The following is a 24,223-nucleotide window of genomic DNA, read 5'->3' on the forward strand; positions in this document are numbered from 1 at the left end:
GTGGCAAGAAAGTGCAAAAATCGTCATTTTCGATGTGGTACACCACTCATAAAAATCTGAAATAATTCGTGAGGGTAATATAGACCTAAAACAATGAAATGACGAAAAAAGTTTCCATTACGTCGATTAGCTTTAAAATCTCGAGGCTGTCTCTTTGAAATCTTTCGTATCTTTGTCATCTAAAACAAACAAAAACTAATATTTTAACAATTTTGTCATAGGCATTTCTTTAATTCTTTATTTATCGTTAACATCTTCAATTGTTTTCAACCTCTCATATCTGTATTTCATTCAAGTATTGTCGTCATACTTTCAACATAATTTCCAAACCGCACAGCCATTAAAATGTCGCTACCATGCGCATAAGAAAATCAAATGTAGTTCACGCGAGTCCTCGTGGCCATCCCAATTCGGAAATTTGCGTTTCATACCAATAAACTCAGATTTTACTTGAAAAAAAAAAAAAATGCAATTCAAATTTGCGCACTATGGAAAACAAAGCCTTATTTTTCTAAAAATCGTGTTTTTCACGTTTTTCTTACGTGTCTACGTTGAAAAAAATAATGTACGCGGAAAGATGAGTTTTTCACATCACGGACATTTTTATGCATTTCAAAATTATCGAGGATCGCAAGTTGTAGATGACTAAAACGTCGTCAATTTTTCTATCTTATTGTTAGTGCGCATTTTAGTTTAAAATTGTAGACAATTCAAATTTTCATCCCGGATTATTGCCATGTAATTTGCGGAAATGCCCATATTGTATATTTGCAGTACACATTGGTGGGGGATAACTTTATATACAGAATAACTGATTTTTCTCGTGCACATAAAATTCTGCAACGTTGTGTCGGTGACTCTGTGCAAGGAGTATCTAATTAACAATTTAATCAGTAAGTAAAATGATAATTAGCTATCATTATCATATCATATTTATGTAACGGTGAGTATTTTGACAACAACATATTCTATAAAATTTATATCTCGTAATAATTCCCTATTTTTTTCTTCCTTTCTTCGTTTCCGTTCCAACAATTATTTTAATATGTATAATACATTATTTATAATATACGTGTGTACCGTTTTTCATGTGTGCAATAACAACATTTATAAATGAGAACTTCAATGCGAATAATGCATTTTGTGTAAACGTGTTCAAATAGTAAGGTCTTTTTTTTTTTTATTTTTCTTCTCGGCAATTTTTCCGTTCGGATTTAATCGATCGATCTTCCAGTAATACGATTATGTGTAAACGATTTTTATTTATTTCTTCTTTTCGTTCGAATTTATTTTGGACGGTTCAGCATGGCCAGAATGTTTTTTTTTTTTTTTTGTTCTTTGCATATTAATTGTCTGTACTCAGTCATCAATCTTATATCACTGATTTCATTCAAGATCAGGTTCGAAATCCTTCGTCATTTCCTCTGGGATCCAACGCACACAAAGACGCCATCTGCAGGCAGTAGAATACGCATCGCTCCCAGATCGTCGAATATATACGGGTAGGGTATATATAACATATATTAGGGTGGTCCTTAAAAAGGTCGTTTTTGAATTTTATATAATTCAAAAATAATTCCCCAATTTTTTCCGATTTTTATCTCAACTCTAACCCGTACCCCAAAGAGGGTGGCTTTCCACATAAAATCTACCGAACAGATTTAGATGAAATTTGTCATAGGTGGGTTCCTTGGGTCACTGATTACGAATGTGAACTCAAAATTTAAAAATTCGAAGTGGCGGATCCAATATGGTGGATAAAAATCCCAAAAGTCGCTTGATATTGCTATATTGGATCCGCCATTTTGAACTTTGAAATTTTCAGTGGCCCAAGCAATCCCCCTGTAGCAAATTTCATCTAAATCCGTTCGTTAGATTGGATGTGCCTCTGAAAGGGCTGAATGGAATCCATCCTATTTAGGGCACGGGTTAGAGTTCAGATAAGAATCTGAAAAAATTGGGGAATTATTTGTGAATTATCCGGAACTGATTTGGGGGGCGCACCGCTCAAAATTCAAACATTACCCTTTCAAAGACCATCCTGGTATACCTAGGTATATTATCCAAGTTGCGTTGTCATATTTTTCACGCCACATTGACTCAACGTAAAAAACCGAAAGGCTAACAGCTTGCATCATATACGCTGTATGAATTTTCAGCGTTTTGATATTTATGCAATTAGCGCAATTGTAAAATAATCAGCTGATCTCAGCGCCGTATTACTTTTATGTAGCTTCACATCATCCGTTCATTATATGCATAATCTCCAATGAAGTTCGTCTCATCAGTTTGTCACCTAACGATCCCAACCCGCTGGGTGAACAAATGAATAACGTATTCCTACCGTTACGTTATCTTATTTTGAGACTCGTTGTCGGCCAGATCCCGCTTCTGAAGCTGCGGCGAGGCCGGAAGTCGGGGCTGATTGGCCTGAAGGTTACCGGGATTGCAGCGTGGCCAATGTTGAGGAGAAGACGGTGGAGTAGCTCTGGGAGTGACAGGAGCTGATCCAGCGCGCAAGCGCCATTTGTTTCCCGAATTTGCCGGCCCAGTTCTGCCAACCGTCGACAGATTGGTATTGCTGCTGCTGCATGCAACGGCGCTGGATAAATCCACTCGAGATATGGCTCTGAAAAGGAACACGTGGAATGGAGAGTATCTCGCAATCATGCATCTTTCACATCGCTCGCAGTCATAATTACGGCATCGGTCTTCTTATAAGTACCTCCATATTCTTTTATAGAACTAGCCGAGTGAAAGAACAAGCTCAACTTTTTTCATCAACTCAAGCTCATCTTGTAACTTTCGTATGGAACGTTTGCCGATAAAATCTATTGTTCCTGAATTAATTGACCATCACACTCAGAATAGAATACCCGGTTCACAAGTATAATATTTGACAAAGTATGCGCGTATAATAATGTGTAAATTGATAACAAAAGGTCCTGTACCAGGGTCTGTGAAGATTCCTGGGAACTTCCGTAAATTATGAATTTTTCCGAAGTTGGGTTTACGTTGAACATTTCGTGACAGCAATTCGAGAGATTTTCAAAAATTTATGACCCATCTTTATCGGATACTTCATTGTCTTCTGCAATTTCATTCGAATCGATCACGCGACTTTTCAGAAGTTTCTACACTTAAGTGTTGGAAAATAAATTGAACATTGAGAATTTTACCTAGACGGGGGTGCAGATCCTGTATAAGAGTGCAGACCCGCTGGTCCACTACGAGGTCGTTGACCAGACGGGATGGCGCTGGCCGATCTGGGAAAGGCCGGTGAGGGTGGCGCCGACGGGAGCATTCTTGGAGAGTGTGGTGGTGTTCTTCCGGTCGTCAGGCTAGTCGTACTTGTGGTGGAAGATTTTCTCCTCAAATTTCTGCAATTCAGTGAATGCTAATCTTGTCATACGATCACTCTGATCACAGGCGCATTGTGCCAGTAATCCAAAACGAATTGGCCTTCAAAGAATGGGATTTGATCGAATGGACAATAATTCAAATCAACTGTTTTGAAGAGAATTGAAAAGAATTCGGGTGGTCATAAGATTTTAGTTTGATGTCTAAGAACAAACTGACTCTTTCGAATTCGTTTTGATTTACTGGGATACCTACCCACAAATGTTATTATAGTGCCTAATCACGCTTCAATGACTTCCTATGGACTTTTTTCCAATGGAAATTTAGCATTATCTATGAGTTGGCGATACCAATTGAAACCCAAATCCGACAGAAGCCGTTTTACGTAACAGGGTACTCACAATCAGTCTAATCCTAGTAAGTGGAGGTATAATAATGATGATGGTGTACTTTTTTACTAACCATAATTGTGACACTCTGTTTCAGATCGAATACAATGTACACTCGTGAAATAATGATCATTAGAAATCGCGCAAGAAAATGACAGAAAGGTCATTTTTTTGGATTCGAAATTTTGTTGTTGGACAATTGAAAGTTGCCAAGAGCATGAGTCATGTATTCGGCATCAAGTTCCCCCATATCGTAAGTTAAACCTCTTTGGGCATGCTCCATTTACACATATTTTATCGTCTCATTGTTCATTTTGGTTCATAATTATGTTAATTATATACAAAAAAAAAAAATATCGAACCGTAATATTAATATTTAAAAATCCCTCGAAAACGTCCAATGCAACATTCATCAGCGACTTTCAAAAAGTTTTTATGTTGAGGTAACATTTCTAGGATTTCATTTTCTTACATACAAAAACAATTGCCACCGTGAGAGACAAAATTGATGTTAAAAAAATATCAATATTTCATCATTTTTGGACACATCTAAAATCTTTAGTGACCCCTAAAAAGTTTCTAACTGATATAAAATTTGGGAGATATTATAGATTCAGGATTCAATCGCTGTGCTCTGTCAACGTATCACTTTTGTTATTTCTACGCATTTGACGCCAAAATTGACTTTAGTACCATTCCATAAATAGCGTGAAACACGTTTTTCTTACCTTTTGGATGGCTGCCGGCAAAGGCCAGTTGGACAAGTGCGCCCCATGGCACACTTACCCTCGCATACTTCTTTCGCAAGTGCCAGACTCTCATAGTTGCAGAGAGCAGCCCTGCAGATTTCTGCGTCTGATGCGGCTAGAGCTAAACTAGGATATCGTTCCTTCAATCTTCTTCGTTCCTGTAACGAAAATGAAAAGTAAATATCACACCGACACGGGTTCTGTTATGCATAACAGGGATTATGCTATCGCCAGCGGTACATTTGAGACAAGCCTGATAGTGCGGAGTTAATACCGAACGTAGAGCAATGGAATGTACACACACCTCTTGGAGACGAGTGGCTTCAAAGTCTTGTAACTGCTGCTGAAAACCAACGTTAGGATTCGCCACCGCACGACCAACGCGAACTACTTTGAGTGCCTCTTTCCAAGAGAGATCCGTGGTACTCATGATGTAAGCTACGGCTACCGTTACGCTGCGGGACATCCCCGCTAAGCTGTCGGAAGAAGAGAACAGAAGCAAAACACCAGAATTGATGTAGATCACACGCATTAGACGAAGAAAAACTAAACATTGTTCGGGGACGTTTGCTCTTACTACAAAAGGGTAAAACGATTTTTCACACTGCTTAACCACACTCAGAGAATATCTGTGAATCCTGGATCTGCCAGGGAGCTTGCGAGTGCCTATTTCTTCAAGAATACCAAGAGACGATAACAATTTTTAAGAAGAAAATATACTCATTCCTGAATCGGGAGAGTCAATCAGATGATATGCGAGACGTGCTTTTTAGATTTTGGAGTCACTTTAGTGACAAATCAGCATTCTACGATCTTTCAAGTACGTTAGACACAAATATTATTTCTCTTTAACGCACACAATGTTCAAGTATGTTCGACAGTGACATGCTTACGAAGATCCTCCCTTTCTCTGAACATCTTTAACCAAAGTCTTTTTAACCATGGACTACAGAAAGGATCAGAGAGTTGGATACTGGTCATGGCCTCAAAGCAACTACATAATTTTTAGGTGATAATGATCAAGATACATTCAAAAGAAATAGAATGACATCGAGACCCTTTATAACGAGGATCTCAACGATCATCAAGTCTGCGAATAGTCGAAAGCAAGACCAGAGATATGGTCATAGTTACCAGTGTATCAGGACGTTGCCACCACGAAGTCGAGCAGCATGGATGAAGTCATTGCAGAGTGGAAAGTACTGGGTCAAGTTCTGATCGGGGGTATCGGCTGCCAGAATACACAGATAGTGCTTGTCCTGCCGAAAGAAAAGCATCAATCGTATTGTGTGAGGTCATGCCTCCACTTTTCTTGGCACAGTTTCACTTACGGAGTGTAAACGCCTTGCCGCGTCATGGATGGCAAGAATATGGGTGATCTCGTAGCGCTCCAACTGAGCCGCATCCTTACTGTCCCGGTAATTGCCCACGTATAAGCCGGGTAAGACCTAAAATATGGAGAGGACCCGTAGAGGTTAATTACTCTACTCATTAGCCGCGTACTTGCTTATCACTTGAAATTAATGATTCAAGTCCGCGTTTTTACCTTGGAAGGAAAAGAGAACGGATGTATTGTCTTCGATCTTAATTGTCAATTGAAGTCAGGCTTCGGATAATTTAATGAATAGCGTACTACGGCAGGTCTAAAAAAATTTCAGATTGTTTTCGGGGCCTGATTTTCAGAAATCGGATTCGTTTTCTGACTCTATGATTTGTCTATCACTAACGATCATCGCGGACAATATGTCCATGATATGAATTTACTGTGTATGATATGTCACGTTCTACATTGGCTGTAGTAACTTCACGTAAGTTTTTTATTAATTGCCACTCATCCGCGTGTGATTATCGTCAAGAGAATCCTAATGAAGGGAAGCGATGCGGGCTGACTTCATTTTGTACGTCTTTCTTTACAGGAAAAACCTATCGAAGTGTGGCATAGCGTAGTATATTACAGTACATCACTTTTAACGACGCAAATTTTCTGGCTGAAAAAATTACAGCTACTTTCACCTGGCTCGGCAATTTTTGATCAATCCTGAAAAATAGCTTGCCACGCAGTCTGAGATTTATATATTATCGTAATGTCTTGAAAACGACCGAATCTAACGACCCGACGTCTCTGGAATATAAAAGAAAACGCGTGATATAAATCAACGCGGTCGCTGACCGAAAGGCATCGATTACTTTCTGCACCAGAAATAAATATTCGTACCCACACAACGTTTCGCTGAAAATGTTCCTACCGGGATGTTTTTAACCAACGCTTTGTAGCATTATGTTTATTCTGTAATAAAGTTAATTATAATCACCCTGACCCGGGTTGCTCTGGTTTTGCGGTTTCGAGGGGTTCGTTAATAATTAGAAGTTGCATAAAATTTGGCTGGCTGCGCACTGAGAAAATAAAAAGAAAATATTAAAAAATAACAACACCTAATCCAACGAACACCGAGCTGTTTAATTCCAGGTTCATTATTTCGCGACACGAACACGCGACACTGTGCCAAGCCTCTATCTCCGTATAATGCATGCGCGTGTGTTTCTTTTCCCTGTGGAATTAAAAATCAACTCGATTGTCGAGTCTCGGATTTCACGCAATAGTCTCATTCGTTATTCACCTGGATTGCTATGTTCGAATCCCTTGACATTCGAACAGTGAAATGGCAAAAATAAATTCGTGATGCCAATAAATGAAGCTTCGAAGAACACTTGCAAAAATGAAAATGTACACTGAGAGAAATTTCATTTGTTACATTGAATATCGCGCAGCCATGATATTTGCAAACATATACCTGTACTCTGTACGGTATAACGTATAGTACAGATAGATTACAGTATTTGCTGTGGGGTTACATTATGCGAGTATAGAGTTGGCCACGGCATATATAATACTGTCACTTTCATCGCTGAGATCGATCGCTCGCCTAATACACCGGGTATCATGTCATGTCCGAGGGTATTACAATCCTTTAGGCGCATCTCTATGTATTCACCTATGTACATACATACCCATGCGGCTACGTTACATTATCTCTGTTTCGTGTCAAGAATCGTTTTGATCGGAAAGAAAATATATCTATACGGTACGTCTGAATGCTCGCGTCACTTTCAGGCTTTCCATTTCACGCTAAACGAATAATTTTTACTCTAAATATTGAAAACTTCCAGGGACGGAATTTGTGTAATAGAAACTGAACTCTACGAGTTTTATAAATAGTTAAAAACTGCTTGAGACAGCTCAAGCACGATCGTGTAGAGAATTCTCATAAACTTTTGGACTGAACATTAGAGAAAAGGTTTCACGTATTACGATTATTTATTATATATAAATTTTGCTGCAAGGCTTCGGGTGTCGTGATAAATAATTATCCAGATAACCGAGAGAAAAAGATTTAACAAATTCTACGTAAAATCGGAAAATTACACGTTTGAGGTTCACTAACTTTAAAAGTCGAGTTTTGAAAAAAAAAAATGCTAAGAAAACCAATCGATGAACGTAAACTTTCTACAGTGGTATCTAATTATTAGAAACAGTATTATTATTTGTATTCTCTTTTGTTTTTGCAGAATTTCTCAAAAATCGACAGTCACTGTTTCGAATTCCGTTCCAATTAAATCTTATGAAAATCGCAATGCTCTTATTACATGTTTTTGCAGGCATCTAATTTTTCTCGACCTTGCAATTGGAATCAACAGTAAAACTGAGGATATCGGATCGAATCTATACGAATTACATGGAACTTAACTATTCGGAGGTTTAACCTGATCTAACATGATTCGTTCTACCTGCAAGTTTATTTATTATATTTATTTATTATATTATATTTATTTATTAATGTGACAATGCATGATATACCGGTATTATAATCAGTACGATATAAATCCATCATACTACATTCGTGAGCCACGATTTTAGACGTTAGATTATTACGAATTCGCTTTATTATTATATGCTTATTTTTTTTTTTTTTTTTTTTTTATTTTTTTTTATTTTGAATGTGAAACATTTTGGTAAATGCTACGTACAAACACTGCCGTACGAATCTACATACTATACTACTTCAAATCGATTAATCGATAAGAATTCCCCGAATAAGTTGCACAGTTTTTAGACACTGCAAATCAGTCTGTGTTGTCGAACCGTCGCCATTTGTTCATTCGGAATGGATTTTCTACAGTCAAATAAAATTGGATATCACATTCGACGATTATTATATACTCGTTAGCCTAGATTATGGCTCACAATTTCTTTGTTCTTTTTCTTTTCTTTCCGAATGAAATGCGATACCGCAATTTCCTCTTTACAATAATATTCGCGAGTACACAATATTAAAATATGATACACGTCGTTAAAGCCGTTTATACGACGATTGTATCACTGGCTTTTTCACAATGTTTACTCAAATCTGCAAAAGTCAATTCCTCTCACTATATTTTGTGTTAGGAAATGCACTGTATAATAGATATAAATATTGTAATAACCGCCACAAACAATACTCGTATATTCGAACCAAGAATAATACCTTTCACGTTGTAGTATTTTTATAACAATCTTTAAACAATGTAAGCACACAACAGACTCGAAGTATTACATAGATCAACAAAGAAAAAAAAGAATTTTATTTGTCGCCCTGATTTTTTCCGTGAACTTTGATGTTCGGGAATGTAGAATTTACGAATAAAATCATGATTATGTTACATTGGCTTCAGTTTATATGCCGTTTTAGTATTGCTAGGAGGGGGATGGTTTTTAATATAATCACGATTTTATTCCTAAATTTTTTGTTCTCAATCAGGGCAACAAAAATAAAAAATAAAAATTTCCGTCAAACTGAGCAATATTTTTTTGATAAACTTTAGATAACAAAACTAAAATCGAATTCTTCATGCAAATATTGCTTTTTTGAGTCATGTATTATCACGAAGATGTCGATGAAATAAATGACAGGAGACAATTTCGAAAAACTACGTCTACTTCGACGGTCGTTGACATCAAATCTTACTAAGACCGCTCAAATATCAAGAGCAACAAAGCCGCTGCTATCGCCCTGAACCACTAATATTACCTAATTTTCTTATAAAAATTTTCAAGCTTCCACGACGATTTTCGTCGGCTATTACATCGCTCGGAGTTACAATAAAACACGTTTCTTTTCGGCCACCTTGTACGTCATTACACACGGGTATACATTTCAACGGAGTTTGAATATTCTCAAGTCAAACGTATGGTGCAATGTAAAGCGAAAAGCTGAAAGACCATTTATTCAGCTTTAAAAGAACCCGCGTGAGCTTCTCACCGACAACACTATTCCAGTGGTAAATGGACTGCGTTCGAATTGCGGGCCAGTGAATTATTCAGCATTATGTACGCGACTTGAATTTGTTCAAAACCCCATCCTGCTTTATACTTTTCCGTTATTGTTCTCATATTTAAATCCACTGGAAAACAGAAACCAATGCACGGAATAACGTATTTTCCGCAAATAAACCTGAAGTATTTCATCGAGTTGACTCTTACGTATCCTTTTTTATTTTTATTCTTCATCGTCCTACGAGTGCAATCGATCTCTGATTTCTTCTTAAAAATCATTACTTTTTCGAAAATTTTCTCGTAGAACGCAGTTCTCTACTTCATTACTTCTCCAAGCAAATTGCTTCTTCGCAATTTCATTCCTACGGCAAATTGGTGGATAAAGAAACTGCACAGCGGCACTTAATTTACAAGACACGAATCGATTACTCGTGTGTATCACGGTACCTTGTTCATGCCATTCCCCATGGCGATTAGAATCCAAGCAACGAATAGCTACGGTGTAGAGATACAGGGAGGCCATCAATCCGTTGTTTTCGTAACTGTTCGCTTCCTGCCAGCTCTCGTAGAACTTCCTTCCGGCTCACTGTCACCCCTTTTCATGGCTCCTCTCCACCCTTCTGATGCTGCTGGGATAGGAGCAGCTTCCGAAGCCTTGAAAAGATGTAACATCAACTTAACTGACTTTATCTTACAATGATCGATTTCCTTAACGCAACCAGGTTTTCATTTCTAACCCTTTCGGTCAGGGTGGAATGCTCGCAATCATCAATACCATCTCAAAAAAATCCATGTCCTAGCCTTGTCACAATTTACACTAACAATAAGAGAAATTTTTAGTTCCGGTCCTTAACTATTTTCATTTTTAATCCTCGCTTTTCGTAATTCCAACAATATTCAAACAGTTTTTTTTAACGATACCTGTTTTACTGATTTTTTCTAGTTACTGTAACAAATTAAATTTTTCTCAGTGTACTTTACATAACCCCAAAAAATCCTGAGTAACAACTTTTAGCCAGAATCATCGAGTTTTGGTAGTTTTTACGATTTTAAATCCGCCATATTGGATTTAAAACTTATCAGATTCTGCCTTCAGATTCGTGATCAGTGATCCCAAAAACCTACAATGAACAAAATTCAGGCCAAATTATTGAGTTGAAAAATGTGCGACTGAAAGGGTTAAGCGTCTCTCTTATGTCTCTTGATGTTTCAATATAAACAAATCGGAAACCAAAAACGGATAAAAAAAAGTTCTGTAACATTCCGATTTTTATTTTATCCAACAATGTCGATGTTATACTTGTCCCGTTACAGTTGTTTCAAATCGCAGAATAAACTTGAATTGAAAATGATAAAAATGTAAAAATTATATCTGAACAATAGAAGAATTATTTTTAAAAAATCGACCAAATCGTCTTACATATGTTGCAACTATCGCGCAGGCGTACCAGTCTTGTTGACGTGGCATTAACACATAAATTCCAACAAAACATTATTTTCCATTCAATTATGTACATCCTACAGACCTGTTTGTGTATGTGTGTGAAATGCAGGCCGTTTAGAAACAAGCCTGAACACCTGCGATGTGATCGGCGGACTCTTCTAACATTTCAGATCGATATCCCAACCTCCAGTAAAGCGCGTCAAGCGAAACGATACAAATATCCTGACGGAATGAAATTGGTTTATTTTTTTATTTATTTACTTATTTTTTTCCCCTCATAAAAATCAATAATAATTGATTTAACGTTTTAAAGACGAAAACGTTGATACAGTTCCTAAACTTAAAATTATCTGAAGCTTAAACGAGTGAAACTTCTCACAAGTACAAATAAATCGATGATCGATGAAAAAATAATTATCATCTTACTCCATCGATCGAAGTAAAATTACCTCCGATACCAAATGACTGCGGGATTTTTCGAAAGTGCGATGTGAATGTGCGTAATTCAGATCACCAGAAATACGAGGTAACCACTCAATAAAAATTCGACGCAATTAAATTGTTGACATAAACTTGCGCAGGATCAAAATCTCCGACATAGACTTATTGGTAGATGTAATATAATAAAGCATATAAAGATTCCATAGCAAACAAACCCGGCGTACAGTGAATCCGGGGCTTGGGTATCCAATTTCGGGAAAAGAAGTCTCGCCTTCCGAAATTTCTGTTGGATATATAGATGCAACACTGATATTTCAATAAAACATCTGTTACACGAGACAACAGCAGAGCAGTAAACGGAATTTATATTTGTTTTCAAAATATGTATGAGACGTAAAATAAAGGTTCAAAGCATTTTTTTTTTTTTTCATTTCTTACGAAAAAAACAATCAAACGAATCTACTTGTATTGTGAATATATATGAAGATGTATATATATATATATATATATATTTTCGTCTTAGATAAAGTTTTGGAATTGAAATTATTGCATTCTCTACAAAACCGAGAATACGAAATTGTTCCAAATGAAAATAAAATTATATGCTTTTGATTTAAGGTCGAAATCATTTCGGTCTCTCAAAAAATTTAAAATGAGACATTTTTTGTTTCATTCCGCTGTATGTGTAACGTAGTCAAAGTAACGTAAATGTTAATAGTATGGAAAACTGTTAATACAGAAAATCACGGGTGTCTCGATCCTTTTTTCATATATTTTTTTATTGATGTTTCGTTCGGACTCGGCTGAATTATACTCGGTAGAATAACGAATAGAATTGCAGACCCTGTTTTCAGTGCATACGAAACATGCAAGTGACATTTTAAGTGTGTGGAAAGCAAATTTTTCGTTTTTGACGTAGCCGGCTAAATACGGTCAGAAAATGACAGATGGTTAAAAAAAAAAAAAAAAAAAAACAATAGGCCTGCTACATTCGTGTTTTAACAGCATATTTTACTAACTCACGATTAGGATGGAGAAATTAATTACGGAGTTTTAAATGCTTAAAATTTTGAAGAAACGTTTAGAACAGTGAAATGATCCAATATTATTGTTAATAAAAAGAAACAAACGGTTAATTTTGCGAACCTTGGTGGAGCCAGTCTCAAAAGTTCCCGCTGTGATATGTTTCGAACTTATGCAATGATGAAAAACTAACCGTTTTGTTTTTTACTTTATTATTAAAATAAATCAAAAGCTACGTGAGCGATAAAATCAAAAATTCCGTTAGTTCTTTTTTTTTTATTGTTCTCGTTGATCGAATAACTTGAAAACTAGTCGGTCAATCACATTCAAAATATAAACATCTAATCCAAGAAAATAATCAAAAAAAAAAAAAAAAAACCTCCCTTGATTGAGACTGAAGTCTTCGTTCATTCTCCAGATATTGTCGGACAAAAATTGATCAGACATAAAATTTGAAAGAATGTCTTATTCTTAGATTTTTCAGAGCGTGAGATGTTTGCGATTTTTAAACTTGACGTCGGATGAACTTTCGTAGAGTCAGGAAATTCTTGTATATTCGTACAAGATTTTTCCCCAGAGTTTTTGGAAATATAATGGCAGTAATACGAAATGAAAATAGTCATAACTCCTAAACAGAACGTCGGCCCATCTTCTCTGGGATCATCAAAATCTTGTATTAATATACACTTTTCTGTGAGAGTTTAAAAAAAAAAAAATTGCTAAGGGAGTTTCGTGTAATCCTAAAATGTTTTCTTATCTATATTTCGAGAAAATTGGAACTCCCAGCGTGGGAATAAACTGAATGAAAATATTTTTCTGAAAGATGGTTCAAGACCTAAAATTTTTGTCTTTTAAGAGAAATTTTTTGTGCAACTATTCGGTAACGAGCTAAAATCGACTGAATAGCTATAAACTTGTTGCAGTTTTTATATCAAGAGTTTTCGGCTAAACTTACCGCTGATTGCCAACAGATAAGGAACCAAAGCTACATTTCGTACCGCTAAATATTTGCATAACGTAGCTTTCGTTGCCCGTCTGCTGACGATGCTGGTGTTGAAATGTAGGTACAAAAATCTATATATGGATTTACAGGCAAATATTTACACTAAGGTGGGGTCAAGTCGCACTGTAGAAATGTTGAAAAAGCAGAGGTTGAGGATTCTCAGAACAAACAGCTAGGTAATACCCTGGAACCCACTTACGAATATAGTGTCCGTGTTGTATTGTACATACGAAGCGAAACAAGTGGCACGAATCGCGCAGAGCGGAGTCGGAGGGTCCGTTAAAAAAACAGACGATAAAATACAGTACAAGTTCTAGTGTTACGGCCAGTTTTTGACTCGGCTTTATCATCGTGCCCATACGATGTTTTACATTTACAGACCAAGCCGGAGCGTTGGCAATATCTTGGAAACGCTGTGAGCTCAAGAAATTCATGTGGTTGAAGTTCGTAAAGTTACACTGAGAAAAATTTCATTTGTTACAGGAACTTGAAAAATTCAGTAAAACAGGTGTGGTTAAAAAAACTGTTTTAATATTGTTGGAATTACGAAAATCGAGGTACGCGTAACCATTTTGCGCTATCGTCGATACTTTTTTGGTAATTGCAACGCAAAATCAGATTCTGAGGTTTACTCTACTTTTTTAGTTAAACAAGGCTTTCACGTCAATTTATTGTTGCACGAGAATTAAATTTTCGCAACGGTTGCAAGAAAATATAGCAACAGTGATCGTAATGAAAAAGAATAGTAACGGATACTAGACTTTTTGGTAAAAAACCAAACATACCCATATTTTTCAAAAGCCAACTCCTTGAAAGTCGTTCTAAAATTGAAAAGTAATGATTTTTTTCCCGAGATTTCGTGACGTTAACGTTACTTATTTCAACCTCGTAAAAATTCATGGCCTGTTTCTAGTATAAAATCGGGGAAAAAAAAAGATCAATCCAACAGATTCTTATTTACTTTATATTGATTTACTAAGACAGTGATCTAGCAAGATGCTCATATATTCCATGGAAGCAGCAGAGTGTGTATTTTTTAATATTTACAATTTCCATTAAACATTCTTCAAACCATGCACTTATTTTCGTAAAGATTAGTTTTGGAATTTGGCTTTGACTTTTGATTTCACGCACCTCGCAATTAGGAAGACAAGAAAATTTCGTACTCGGTGAGTTTCTTCGAAATGAGAAAAAACACCCGAAGCTGATGATGAGGCTTCTAATGTAAAAGCAATAGAAAATGATCGTTGTCTTCAAAGTTTCATTGTGACTAGACTCGTGGACGGTACTGAATAAACCAAAAGACATTAGAACGCTACGAATTTTCACTCTGAAACACGAAAATTTTCAAAATTAAATTATGTAAAAAATTGACTCCTGTACGTGCGTTTATTTGTAAGTAGAGCTCTTCAGAAAACGGTTGGCGTACCGGCAACCACGTTTGTTGGCAAACAGAATATCATAAATAGAAAACCTAAAACTTTTCAGAACCTTCGATGTATCCTCTAAGTTGCTACAAAACGGATTTTTGATCAATTGAAATTTGGTTTATAAGTAGCTGCATCTTTTTTCATCAGATTTCGTGTTTGATTAATTTCTCAAAAACGAAAGGACCAATCAAAAATCCGTTCCACGGAAGCCTAGAGGATTTATTGCTGATTCTAAAACGTCTTGGTTTTTGTACTTCGGATATTGCGTTTGCTTACAAACGTGGTTAACGTATTAACAATCCTTTTCTGCTGAGCTCCTCTTAAACGGACGTACAGGACTGAATTTTTGAGACGATTTGAAAAACTTTTGTGCGGCTTAAAGTGAAAATCCGCAGCTTTCAAATGCGGTTTGGTTCGCTCTGTTCCGTCGATTATTTTAGTCGCGATAAAACGCTGAATAAAATGATCATTTTCTTCTGTCCTTCAATCAAAAACCCCCTTGTGAAGTTTTTCAAACTCGGAAAAATCACGTGCAATACACTGGAAACAATTTTTTTATTTCTCACGTGACCATGCAATAACTGAGAAAAGTTGATCTTCGTATTCGTAAACAAGACTATTACACGACATTCGCATTGAGTGCTCGAAAGATCATTTGAACAAATCGTTAAAAGTTTACCGAAACTAACACAACCCGACATTTTATATCTTTTGCTAGATTTCATTCCACTCTAAATTTGTTTTTCTGTTTTTCTCTACTCTTAAGACCAACGCGTGAGCAGAAGACAAGTTTGCTCAGATTTCGGTATTCAACAATTTTTTTTCCACCGATTAAACGCAGAACTCGTTCAAGGGAGAATCGCAATTCACTTAGGAAAGTGTGTTTTTTGCTTCTTTGCATTTATTTCGTAAAGATAAATATACCGGTGAAATTTTTTTGCGATTTTTCAAATCAGCTTCGTGTTTTCTAAGAAAGCGTTTTTTTCTTTCAAACTCCGTTTGACACGTTCCGTTCAGTCAAAATTTTTCAGCGTCACTTCGTACCGTTCGGAAATTTTTTCCTGCCGATTTCATGCAAAAGCGTATCGTAATTTTAATGACTTCAGAGATTGTTCTCATACGTGTAAAGCTGCACCCGCATAACTAGTTCATCAGGGTAAAGTTCAAGACGATATAATAGACGTACCGACTTGGCAGCGATTCTCGATGTACAAAGGCTTTGAAAACTACGTGACCGCGACCGTCTCGGTAATTTTCGCGCTAACGGAAGTTGCTAATTCACCAAGTTTCAGGATGAATATAGTTCATGATGTCAGTACACTTTACGGCTTACACTCTTCGTAGAAAAAAAATTGTGCGACGGGATCGTTACATATTTATTTTGTTTTCGAAATAATATAACATTCCCGAAAAGATATCTCACGAAGAAATCACAAAGCATTGCGATGTTCCTTGCAGAAAAGCTTCTATAGCACTGTTTTCGGAAAACTATTTTCCGTATTTTCTCAACCTTCTATCAGAATCCCAATTGTTGAGGCAATTTTGATGTGGATACAACTGGACAAGTGGTAAAAAAAAAAAAGTGTTCGCACGAAGCTTAAACTCGCCGAATTATCCGTTTTATAATATCGACTTCGAAATGCGAAATCGGGAAAGTGGATTCAAAGATTCCCACTTAAATTCCCAGTCCTCGGGCAAGTTTTATTGCCAGATATACGGATACGATGGTCTCAAATATTACTTTCCGTACCACTTTCGGTAAAAATAAACCCTTCGGTACAAGACGATAAGGTACAAACTGAAGAGACTCCGAAGAAATCAAACTTGCATGGAGTAATAAACGATGTGTACTTATGGCCAATACAAACCCGTCCCAAGGATCGCTTAGTAGTAATTTTTAAAGACCTTCAAACCAATATTCACAATGCAAATGTAGGGACTAAGATCCTTCGCTAAGAAGACTGGGAAAAAGAGACATTTCTTCTCTAAAGAAAAGAGGGTGAGAGAACATTGCAATTAAGGGTATCCTCTAAACGACGATGGCATTAGTGTGGTGCCTAAAAAGTTGACTAAAAGTTGAAAAAAAAAGAAGATCGCACGATGTATTAGCTGAGTGTACTTGCCTCGAAATTACCCTGTGACGTGGCATTAATTTTATTCAGAACTCGTGTGTGTGCGTTTGTGAGAATGAACAAAAACTGACCAGTTTGGATAGCTACGTATATACAATGAATAACATTACGCCTGTGTCTCATAGTCAAGGGACAGGTATGCTGGTGTATTTTGAACCGTGTCGCTTACTCGCGTGCTTCTGGTGCAAGCCCAGCTTAGTCATATTCTAATGGTCGTCTACGAGCACGCACGCAGCTATTTACTCAAATCTTCCTAATAACACAGCCGGGCTGCAGACCATTTAGAAATTTTTACACCGGTATAGCGTGGAACCCTAAGTAGAAAGCTCGTCGTTCCGTGGAATTTGCGTCAGTAACGCAAAGATCGAGCTTTATCGCTATTTCTCTTTCATTTACGATCAGATATGACAATGACGCGTAGTTACGACGAAGACTTCAACTCTTCGTTGCGATAGTTTCAATTGATGCGATGCGCTGTTGCTGCTGTAAGTTCAGTAATTTCTCAATTACTGCACTTAAACTTATTACAGGATGTAGAAAATATGATAACTTGAGTATGCTCTATTCGTTCCATGTTCAAGGCGAGGTTGGAACGTTGAAAATCGCTGTAACGATGCTTCGTCTTTGCACTCATACTGCATGCGTATATCAATTATACACGCGATTAAACGACTCTGTGTATGATTCCGTATGTGTTATAAATATGAGGTATGATTATGACATGATCGTGTATGTGTAGTTTCACAATCAACTTTTTTCCGTATCATCGGACGAAAACATTACGTGGGTAAACCTTTCGTGGGGACTAATATTATGATCCGCCGGTATGCTTTGTTACAAGTTACACCTCGAAGTAGGAAACGCCAGGTTAATTGTCGGAGAACTTTATTTAAAAGATGTTGTTATTATATCTTAAAGTCCGTGTTCTTTGAATTAAACTTCGCATATCAGGCTATTGATTGAGGAAAATAGGATGATTAACTGTTTAAAATCGAAGTAAGATCAGCTGACAATTAAACTGAACATAATCGGTATCCAAAATAATGGTAGAGCTTTGAAAATGAATTTGCAAACTCTTTGAAACAACGTTCTCTTCGAATCTTGAATTAAAAATCGAGGTAATGATTGAAAAATCGTCTAAAAAAATTGAACCAGAACTGTTCAATGCAATATAGACTTCTACAGTCTACAATTCAGTGCTAATCTAGCACTATCTTACGTAGAATTTTCCAATTTGCCGGGAAAAATTATTTCACAATATAAGTCCGCACCAGCCAATTTCGACAAATTCTAAGATCACCATTTTCCACAATATTCAAGCAGCAAATATGCCTTATTTTCGTGAAAAATCACACGACGTAATTTCGGTTGACAGTAAACATTGCGCCTAAACATTTACAGTGTCTTTCCAACACCCGAAACCATCGCAACCGGTATACATTTATCCAGAGCTCCGATAATCCGTAGCGACCCGAAAGGTAAACCTTGCAACGTCATTTCCCGCTGTTTACAACCGTATCTGGATGAGTTAGAAATTCAAACAAGCCCGGCAAGGGAAGCAATCGTGCATCTAGAGGAGCATGCATGTCCGTACATAGTCTAGGCGTGAATGTAAACGGGAACGTGAACCATCCGCACTGTGGAAAAATCAGACGTGTTCACCGTTGCGGTGAGTTTTTCGTGAAAAAGTGCAGCGGTTTTCCGGCGTGGCTAATCATCGGCGGAAGCTGGCCATGGTCTTCGACAAATGCTCGAGCCTCGCTGCGACAATGCGACGATGGTCCCGGGGTTATCCTTCGAATCCGGAAGCTCAGCCCTTCGGGGCATGCGAGCGAACCCGGAAAGGGGCGATTCGACGAGGACGGTTATACCTGCGAGCTTGCTGAGGCGGCACCGAGGAGCACCGACTTTCGGCTGACGCAGCCCTGGACGAGCCTCGGACCTACCACACCGACGGCAAAGCGCGACGAACCATCACTACCGTCGCCGACGGTCGACGTCGCGTTGACGGCGTCAAGCAGTCTCCGGGGTGCGCAAGCGCCGCTCGATAATTCCCCTGTCACGGGCGCCTCGACGACGGGGGAGGTCCGTTTTCCTTGCTTTTCCCTCGTTCCTCGTCGCAAGACACCGATCCAATGGTCAAGAGCTTCGAGTTACGCGGGGTCGGAGTTCGGAGTCAACTATAATTCCACACGCCGGCGGTGAGGCGGGTTCGGGACGCGACGATTCGGGGTGAATGGGGCCGATCGTATGATTCGAGGGTTGGGAAGACGGAAACGAAACCGCCGAAGATTAATCGTGTTGAAATTAGCAACGTTATCGTACATTGATTGTGGGAGAAATTTTTGATTCCGGTTACCGCTCGGTCCTCGACTATTTTCATTTTTTTTACCAAAATCGGGAAATATAGTTCTGGGTAGAAAATGAAAATTAGTTTTCTAGCTGTTGCCGGAGAGTATAGTATCCGTTACTGTTCTTTCTCATTACGATCACTGTTGCTAGATTTTCTTGCAATTGTTGCGAAAATTTAATGCTTGTGCAACAATAAATTGACGTTAAAGCCTTGTTTAACTAAAAAAGTAGAGTCAACCTCACAAACTGATTTTGCGTTGCAATTATCAAAAAAGGATTGACAATGCAGCAAAATGTTTACGCTTACCTCGTTTTTCGTAATTCCAACGATATTCAAACAGTTTTTTTAACGATACCTGTTTTACTGAATTTTTCTAGTTACTGTAACAATTGAAATTTTTCGTGCTGAGGGTAAAACTCAGTCTACTGAGAGCAATTTTGGAACCGTTTGAAATTCGGTGGATTGTAATGGAACAACACATACTCATATTCTGCAATCTTGGTTCCTTCCGAATCGTTGTATTAATAAGAAAACAGTGATTTTTTCCCAATGTTTCGTTACGTATTACCTTACAAACTTCAATCTCGTAAACATAGCCGGGAATGTTATTTATGGCAACAGGAATGGAAAGTCATCCCTGCAGATGTACCTGCAGTAAATAAGAAATTGATCCAATTCGAATGACACAAGCAAAGACATCAACAATTTGAGGAAAGGTTGTACGACCAGAACGATAGGAATGTTAAGTTTCTGGTGGTTTTGCACCGGTTCCAATGTTCTTGAGATTTTTTTTTTTTTTTTACACAGGTACAATTCAGTCGACGCTCAAAATAATCCAAAAAATGTTATAGAAACGGATCGAATATACCAGAGTCCAATTATTGTCAGGGTTTTAGTCACGGAAGCTTTTTTCAAATCCAAATTCACTCAGAATCATTCGTATTTCATAGTTATAGAGATGTTGCTTAATAAGTCTTTACTGTACTTTAAATTAGCCGCAAGGGTGTGACCGGCTTTCCTATACCGTTGTAGATACCTACATACGTGTAGCCTAGGTCGTTTATGCCGTGAGAAATACAGGTCGGGTTCCATTCTCAAGTATGAACGTGGGATTGGCACGAACATTTTTTTTTAAACATCTTTTAAAAATGATATTTTAGATCAAAGCCATTTGCTCTGTAATGTAAATTTTTTTTCTCATACATATTGATAGATAATCAAATATTTATTCAATACAGGTGAAATTAAAGGATACAGAGTGATTTAGAAAAAAAAATAACATAATTTCCATTTCTGGAGAGAGTCCGTCGTGCCCTGAAAATTTTTTTTCTTACTTTTTATTAAAAACTTGATCTGCGTCTGTCGTTCGTGTATGTGTGAAAAACGGTCATCCAAAAAATTCTCGTAAGGCGCACGAAGTAAATCGACCTCGTTTGAGTCATCTTAATGTTACTGTAATTGCATTATTTGATCTGTATCGATTCTGTTTCACCATTCAGTAGCATTCTTTTACCTAGTCACATCTCAGAAAATGTACGTATTAGGATGTGAAGTACTCCGAATTTCAACTCTCAGTTGTAACTAAAAAAATTTTTTCCATAGAGTTCCTTTCTTCAACGTGAAACTTCATCCTAAGGGTTTTTTTTTCATTCTTATTGCACTCATTGATTTTTACTAATGATTCCCAAAAATTTCCAAAAACTTTGTCAATTGTCAATTTACATTTTACTCTCAAAGATGACTCACTGTAAGGAAAAACTTGGCATAACACAAAATGTTGATTTTTATGCGAAATTAAAGATTCGCAAAATACATAATTTTTCATTCCGTTGATCTAGAAAAATAATTAATTTGAAAAAAAAAATTGCAAAAAAAAAAACAAAAATCTACACCCTCAAATCAACGTGTGCCGAATTTTTTTTTACTTATTAGTAATTCTTTAATTAGTATTTTTTCATATGAAATACACTTTTGTGTATAGAATTCTCAAACAATTTAGTGTTTAAAATCGAAGCTATATCGTCGTTCCTCACGATGGGATCTCAAATATTTTTTTAGTCCTTGTCCGCCCGCTTTCACATTACGCTGCCAAATACCCTGTGAAATTTACAGCAAAATAAGAGGTGTGGCATTGAAAGAAAAAAAAATTACTTCCCTTTTCTTTCGCTGACAATAGCCTTTTTGAAGACATCAAAAATATAACATGTATTGCTTTGGTCCGACTTCAGTCTTCCGTGATATACGAATTTAAAAAAAAAACAACCATTTCCGAAACGAGTAAATTAAAAAATCTGAAAAAATTCACAGAGAGTACTTTCAAGTAGTACTACTATGGGACCAATTATGATACAGATCCGAGAGCATACAAAAAAAAGTGGCTGAGTTGGTGGAAATCGCTTCATAAATGTAAAATTCGTTCCAAAGACAAATAAATCTCTATCACTTACAAATAAATCGTCGTTTGGTCAAGGTAAAATTAGAAACAGACTACGAGATGGGAGTTTTATTTAGTGATAAATTACACACATCAAACATCATCATTCAAATACTTGAGGTTATTTGTAAGCGCGTGAGTAACACCCAAGATAATCAAGCTAGAATGAAATATGTACAGTAATCATTTTTTCTTGAGTGAAAATACTTTTCATGGTGAATTCATGTCAAAGATCAAGTATCAATAGCCATTAAATCATGCCAGTTGACACATGACACCGGTCCGTACACCGGCAGACGTAAAATTGAACATCTTATACAAATGCTCAACAATACATCGGTGTTTGTTCATTAGTACAAACGAGTTACAATATATTTTTACGAATACACATGTCGTGATCCGGGAGGTACAGATTGTTAATGAAATCGTACAACACCGAAGACTCATTATCGTTGCTTCAATTTCGTAGCACGGTCGATCTTGGTCAGTGGTGCGTAGCAGATTAGCAGCAATCCACAGAGAACCAACGTGGTTCCTATCCACCACAGTAGAGAGGTCGACTCTCCGAATACGAGAAACCCAATCAGAGCCTTAGTAGAAAGATACATAGTTTTTGAGTAGCAATAATTTTAGCAGATTGGGAAATAATAAGCAACAAACAAAATGGAAATAATACGACATGTCACAAAATTGAAAACAAATCACTCGTGCATTTTTTCCAGGCATATCTCCCGCTGTCCCTTGACTTGTACGGCAGATATCAATTTAAAATTGCATAACTCTAAGGGGGAGAGCGGAGCGACCAAAAACGCCAAGGTGACGTGGCTACCGATTAAGCGAGATAAGATACGAATGGCAAAGTGCTGCCGAATGCTGATGTGATTTAATAAAACCGCGGCCAAAGGAGAGGTTCGGGTGTTTCGAGATGGCGATACAATCGACACGTGTCAATAGTCTTGACATTGAAAATTTGCGGGAGGAGAGTACAAGTTGTGGTGCTATCTTACTGAGCAGAAATAGTTCGTAGCTGAACTGGCGACGGTAGCTGGCAACGAAGACCCGCTACCCTGTAGAGATTTGACGAACAAAGTGCAGCCCGCAGTGTTGATTGTCATCATAGCCACGAGAAGAGCGAATTTCAGCAAGAGGAGGACCTGCGATAAAAAGTGTGTGGTAAAAGCGCTAGTTTTATCTTTCGACCGTTTGAATTTCCCGCGTTAACGTTCGCCATTCGCGAACCAAACAGCCCGCCACTCACCGTCGACGTGATCTCAACGCCACTGCATAGTTTTCCAAACAAGCTGCCGATTGTTGCGCAAACACCAGCGACGATAGCTAAATGAATACGTCCGTGGGTCGGTGGCGTGTTCATCGTGAACGGTCACGGAGATGCAAGCAAAGATGATAATGAAAAAAAATGAACAAAGTACGAAATCACCGTCAAGGTTTGCGGTATTAATTGATACTTCTACGTATGTTATGTCGTAACAACGATGGCTTCCACGAGTACGAGGTATCCCTTAATTGTTCAATGTTCATTCAGTTATTGGAAGGTTTTGAATTACAACGACGATTGCCTGAATTATACGTGAATAACCGGTCTCGAGTGAACAATGTTTACGCCAGCTGCGTACCTGCGCAAACCTGTGCATAAAGCACAAACTTGAAGTACTGTGCGAGCCTGTGTACATACATACACGCTCGATCGCCGAAAAACTCAAGTAGATGGCGCTGACAGTCTTACAAGCACACATAGATATGTTACGCAGCTAGCGTATACAGATAATTCGCAGTACCTCACGCGTCCGAAACTAAAACCTGCGATAATTAACGGTCAACCGAGTAAACACGCGTCGAAAATCTGCACAAAGAAAAACCATATGAAAAAGTCAAAACCTTGTCAAGTTTTCAATGTTCATTGCAAGAGTATATATAAATCACTTCCGTTTCAATCGAACGTCAACTTGGCATCAAATTGTTGAATCGGTTCGCGCGCAGTCGTCGCGTTGCTCGTCAACACAAAGCGGCGTTCGTTTGTTTGCTGTAAATCTTTATGGGATGAGATGTTCATTTGTTTTTGGTTCCTCCATGCAATATCCACATCATAGATGTACCGAGCGTTGATAAAAATGAGATACGGTATTGTTAGACTTG

General features: G+C 37.5%; 2 protein-coding genes across 5 annotated transcripts; both read right to left on the bottom strand.

The window, feature by feature from the left end:
• Nucleotides 1–1,088: 1,088 nt before the first annotated feature.
• LOC124174920 (dual specificity protein phosphatase 15-like) lies at nt 1,089–19,267 on the bottom strand. 4 transcript variants are annotated; one of them, XM_046554572.1, is made up of 9 exons: nt 18,921–19,261; nt 10,257–10,463; nt 5,830–5,946; nt 5,633–5,757; nt 4,803–4,974; nt 4,478–4,656; nt 3,180–3,380; nt 2,345–2,629; nt 1,089–1,453 (listed from the first exon to the last, which is right to left on the bottom strand). In XM_046554572.1, the coding sequence occupies exons 2-8, from the start codon at nt 10,275–10,277 to the stop codon at nt 2,347–2,349; spliced, it is 1,098 nt and encodes a 365-aa protein (XP_046410528.1). In that variant the 5' UTR covers nt 10,278–10,463; nt 18,921–19,261; the 3' UTR covers nt 1,089–1,453; nt 2,345–2,346. The 4 variants fall into 4 exon arrangements, with proteins under 4 accessions (XP_046410528.1, XP_046410527.1, XP_046410526.1 ...); XM_046554571.1 differs by lacking the exon at nt 1,089–1,453 and having other exon boundaries at nt 1,561–2,629; nt 19,154–19,267; XM_046554570.1 differs by lacking the exon at nt 1,089–1,453 and having other exon boundaries at nt 1,561–2,629; nt 18,945–19,260.
• A 2,856-nt stretch (nt 19,268–22,123) lies between these two features.
• LOC124175195 (transmembrane protein 42-like) lies at nt 22,124–23,752 on the bottom strand. The gene is made up of 3 exons (XM_046555193.1): nt 23,328–23,752; nt 23,077–23,223; nt 22,124–22,659 (listed from the first exon to the last, which is right to left on the bottom strand). The coding sequence occupies exons 1-3, from the start codon at nt 23,439–23,441 to the stop codon at nt 22,516–22,518; spliced, it is 405 nt and encodes a 134-aa protein (XP_046411149.1). The 5' UTR covers nt 23,442–23,752; the 3' UTR covers nt 22,124–22,515.
• Between the last annotated feature and the right edge of the window lie 471 nt (nt 23,753–24,223).

Source organism: Neodiprion fabricii, chromosome 2 (genome assembly GCF_021155785.1).
Source record: "Neodiprion fabricii isolate iyNeoFabr1 chromosome 2, iyNeoFabr1.1, whole genome shotgun sequence".
In the NCBI taxonomy this organism is placed as follows: domain Eukaryota; kingdom Metazoa; phylum Arthropoda; class Insecta; order Hymenoptera; family Diprionidae; genus Neodiprion; species Neodiprion fabricii.

Bases quoted from the DNA above. Each gene is read 5' to 3' on its own strand.
- LOC124174920 (XM_046554572.1), bottom strand. From the start codon at position 10,277: ATGGGGAATGGCATGAACAAG. The intron at 4,975-5,632 runs GTAACTATGACC...TTCTTCCGACAG, and splicing joins GGCAACGTCCTGATACACTG to CTTAGCGGGGATGTCCCGCA. The intron at 2,630-3,179 runs GTAAAATTCTCA...GTTCCTTTTCAG, and splicing joins GGATCTGCACCCCCGTCTAG to AGCCATATCTCGAGTGGATT.
- LOC124175195 (XM_046555193.1), bottom strand. From the start codon at position 23,441: ATGAACACGCCACCGACCCACGGACGTATTCATTTAGCTATCGTCGCT. The intron at 23,224-23,327 runs GTGAGTGGCGGG...TTTTTATCGCAG, and splicing joins GCGTTGAGATCACGTCGACG to GTCCTCCTCTTGCTGAAATT. The intron at 22,660-23,076 runs GTAAGATAGCAC...CTTTCTACTAAG, and splicing joins CTACGAACTATTTCTGCTCA to GCTCTGATTGGGTTTCTCGT.